Genomic DNA, 4,126 nt, shown 5'->3' on the forward strand with positions numbered 1-4,126 from the left:
ACAAATGAATGCAACCTCAACATTTTCCAGGAAGGTCGTGAGCACGTTCTTCCAGAAGCTTCTCTTGTGCTCGTCAGGACTCAACAGACCGGTCTCCAGACCCAGTCCTTCCGGGTGATATTGAAGTCAGAGCAGCAGCTGCGGGCGGCGCTAGCGGACCCCCAGGATCAGAGCTAGCGGACCCCCAGGATCAGAGCTAGCGGACCCCCAGGATCAGAGCTAGCGGACCCCCAGGATCAGTCTGCTCTTGAGCTGGACGTTCCTCTCCACCTCCCCCAGCGCCTGGCTTCGCAGGTGAGCCGCCTGCAGCCTCCTCTTCAGGGCCAGGTCCTGGGCGTCCTGGGCCTTCTGGGTCTGCGGACGGGCCGGCCGCCGGTTCTCTTTGTTGTCGCCAGCAAAGTGGACCTTCTTCTTTCCAGGAGAAACGTTCTCCTCTCCCTCATCTACAGAACCAGACGGCAGAGAGCAAAAACACAAGCAAGCCGTGTTAAAACGGACCGATCTTTCTTTTCTCTTTAGGCGCAGACACCTCTATGATAAACTGAGGGATTATTTAATCTAGCTGGATTATTTAATCTAAAAAACAAGCCTCTTTAATCTCCTTTATTGTTTCCCAACCATGTTTGTTTCCCAACCATGTTTGTTTTATTTCATTTAAAACGTTTTAAAATGTTTATTAACAAGGTAAAATGCAAATATAATACACTATAATACATTAGTATTAGTAACCCCCCCCCCCTAGTTTGCAGCAGCCCTGGTCAGTTCTCATCTCTCAGGGGCTCCAGGGGTCTCCTCCTGCCTCCCATACCTCTGTCGTTAGAGAAGGGGGGCGCCAGCGCCCTCGGCTGCTTCGGATGACTGTAGTTCTTCACCAAACTCTCAGCTCTGGGGAGGGACAGAAACAAATGAAACAGACTGGATTACATCAAACTAGCCGGCACGCCTACATGAATGAGATTAGAACTCATAATCAAATCAAAGTAGGGAGCAAAAGAGGCTTTAGTGGTAGTTAACACAGGGGAAACAAACGGCTCATTTGCAGTGACCGAATGCTCATTTCAAGGTTTACCTGGCGAGCTTCTCATTGGACAGCCTCTCTCGCAGACAGAGCTCCTGCTCCCTCACTGTGGGAGGGTAGTTCATACAGAAGGAAGGATGTGAAGTCATTTCAACATACAGGACACTTTCTATCACAGCAGTGTTGTTTGTAACCGGGACGTCGCTGGGGGACACACTCACGCTCCAGTCTCTCCTCGCGCTCCTTCAGGGCTTTCTCTCGCTCCTTCAGTCCTTTCTCTCGCTCCCTCAGCATCTGCTCCCTCAGCTGCAGCTCCGCGGCGGACGAGGACGAGGAGGGTGGCTCCGCTGGCTTGGCGTGCTCTGGGTCAGCTGACCTCTTCCGCTGCCTGGCCTGCACCCTCCTCCTCTCCTCGGCCACCGCGTCCGCCAGCAGGGCGCTGTGGAGGATGGACTCGACCGAGGGCCTCAGGTAGTCCTAGCAGAGCCCAGAGACGGGAGGTCAACTCGACAGGCCAGTGGCTCAACGACCCCTTGACCTAACGAGACTAATGACACCAGCTAGCCTAAATGAACACATGAATATCATCCATGATGGAGAATATAAGAGAGACGCAATGTGTAAAAATGACCAATACAAACCTTTAGATGGAGCATTTTGGACAGCAGGGCGTTGAGCTCTTCAGAGTACCGATAGGGAACACGCCGGAACTTTCCCTCTCTAATCTTCTCTGCCAACTCGGTTTGGTTGTAGGCGGTGAAAGGAGGCCTACATGGAACACACCGACCTGTCAGGTACACAGACTAGCAGACAGGTCGACGCTGGGCTAGAAAATGGGTCATATAACTCACGATAAGGCGCAGAGTTCATACAGCAAACAGCCCAGAGACCAGATATCGGACTTCTCATTGTAGGACATCCGATTCACTTGTTCCTGAAAACAACAAAAACAAAACATTAAGTCTTACCAGAGCGCCCCCCCCCCCCCACCCACCCCCCAATACTTCCTGTGACAAAAACAGCTCACAATCATGAGATCAAGAGAGGAGACTCACTGGAGACATGTAGTAAGGGGTCCCGACAAAAGTCTTAGCAAAGCTGGTGTCGTGGTTCAGGATGCGCGCGAGCCCGAAGTCCCCGAGTTTGACGTTCTGCTTGTCGTCCAGGAAGATGTTGGCGGGCTTCAGGTCTCGGTGCAGCACGGTGGAACCACCGTCACTCCTGCGGTGACACTCCTTCAGCGCCAGCGTCAGCTGCGTCATGACGCGCAGGACAAACTCCTCCTCCAGGTAACGCCTGCGGGGGTGTAGAAGATTTTTAACTGATCAAGTCAAAAAGGATTTGCCAAGATTCACTCAAAGAGGTCAAGTCTGGTTTATTAAGAAAACATACGAGCGCAAGGACTTCAGAACAACACACGTGAGTGGTTTATCCAAGTGAACTTCCCCGGTCTGGTCTTGCGCGGCCTTATATTCAAGCAACACACAGGTACAGTATGACGCTTCCAGGATGTGATTGGCTAACCCATTGTACACGTCATATTAAATGGCAGGCGTCATCAACAGTGGTCGAGAATACAGACACGTGACATGAGAAAAGGCGGCAATTCTTGCAGGGAAAATGGGACAAAGGATGGTTATTCTGGATCAGACAACGTCTAGGTCTCTCGACCTCCTGGAGAGGTCATCCTGTATTAGCACAGCTATGTGAAAGGTTGAGGGAGGTGGTGAGGTGGTGAAAACTACAATTTCTATGACAGGGACACGAGGACAGGTATACAACAGGGCCACCGTACCAGAGTGTGATACCTTGTGTTTTCACGACAGTTCATATTATCAGAAAAAAAAAAAAAGCTGTCCAAGGCAACTCTTCAAAAATTAAAAAGCCTTTATTAAAAGCAGCTAGTTCATAGTGGATATATCAGACCAATGTTTCGAGCAGCTCAGGGCCTTCGTAGGGGGACAGTTAATATTAAGTCAGCTTTGCCGTGTGTGTCTTGACTCAGTATGGTTAACAGTCAGCATCTCTGAAAAGAGCACCCACCTTTCTTTGATGCACCTGGTGATCAGGGTTGAAAGGTCACCGCCCTCGCAGTGTTCCATGACGATGTACAGCGTGGTGTTGGTCCGGTCGATGATGCGGTCGTAATACCTCACGATGTTCGGGTGCTTGAGCTCACGCAGCAGGTTCACCTCGGATACCAGCATCTGCTTCTCACTCTCAGCCATGGTCCCGTAGTCCAACTCCTTCCACACTAAAATCTGCTCCAATGGGATATTTGTTTGCATCAACTAAATGACTAATGTTCACCTTCATCATCATCATCATCATCACACACAGGCAGACACTTCCATTAAGAGATATTAGCAAGGAAATTGAACTCTCTATGCATAAATATATGGTGATACTTCAATGAAACTGTATCTAGATGTCATACGACCAGGTGGAAAGCTAGATGGTCTCTGGGTAAGGAAGGATAATCAGCTAGATGGTCTCTGGGTAAGGAAGGATAATCAGCTAGATGGTCTCTGGGTAAGGAAGGATAGCAGCTAGATGGTCTCTGGGTGAGGAAGGATAGCTGATAGATGGTCTCTGGGTAAGGAAGGATAGCTGATAGATGGTCTCTGGGTAAGGAAGGATAATCAGCTAGATGGTCTCTGGGTTAGGAAGGATAATCAGCTAGATGGTCTCTGGGTTAGGAAGGATAATCAGATAGATGGTCTCTGGGTTAGGAAGGATAATCAGCTAGATGGTCTCTGGGTAAGGAAGGATATAAGGAAGGATAATCATTTAGAAACATGAAACTCACCTTTCCATCGGATTTCCTTCGTATTTTCTGACACTTTCCATACGAGCCGGTCCCGATGGTGAACAACACCTCATAATCCTCCACGCGAGACGGCATGTTAAAAGGCTAAATATAATATTTAATAGCTATATAACTGATCATCCAGTTTAGTCCAAACAACGTGTTTGTGTTCAAAACACACGGAGGAGGAAGCGTGTTTCAAATGGGTGCCTAAATACTCGTATCTGATTGGTCGTCCCACTTGACATCTGACATTCTGATTGGCTTTCATAAAGGGACAAGCGTACGTTGCTAACGTG

The 4,126-nt window shown here is 49.2% G+C and overlaps 1 protein-coding gene across 1 annotated transcript; it reads right to left on the reverse strand.

Annotated features, from left to right (window-relative positions):
- Nucleotides 1-219: 219 nt before the first annotated feature.
- nek2 (NIMA-related kinase 2) lies at nt 220-3,923 on the reverse strand (the record flags this gene model as incomplete). Its single annotated transcript, XM_084440161.1, has 9 exons — nt 220-443; nt 809-885; nt 1,070-1,124; nt 1,240-1,495; nt 1,660-1,786; nt 1,870-1,952; nt 2,074-2,314; nt 3,062-3,279; nt 3,828-3,923. The coding sequence occupies 9 exons, from the start codon at nt 3,921-3,923 to the stop codon at nt 220-222; spliced, it is 1,377 nt and encodes a 458-aa protein (XP_084296287.1).
- Between the last annotated feature and the right edge of the window lie 203 nt (nt 3,924-4,126).

Source organism: Borostomias antarcticus, assembly GCF_949987555.1.
Source record: "Borostomias antarcticus genome assembly, chromosome: 6".
Lineage (NCBI taxonomy): Eukaryota > Metazoa > Chordata > Actinopteri > Stomiiformes > Stomiidae > Borostomias > Borostomias antarcticus.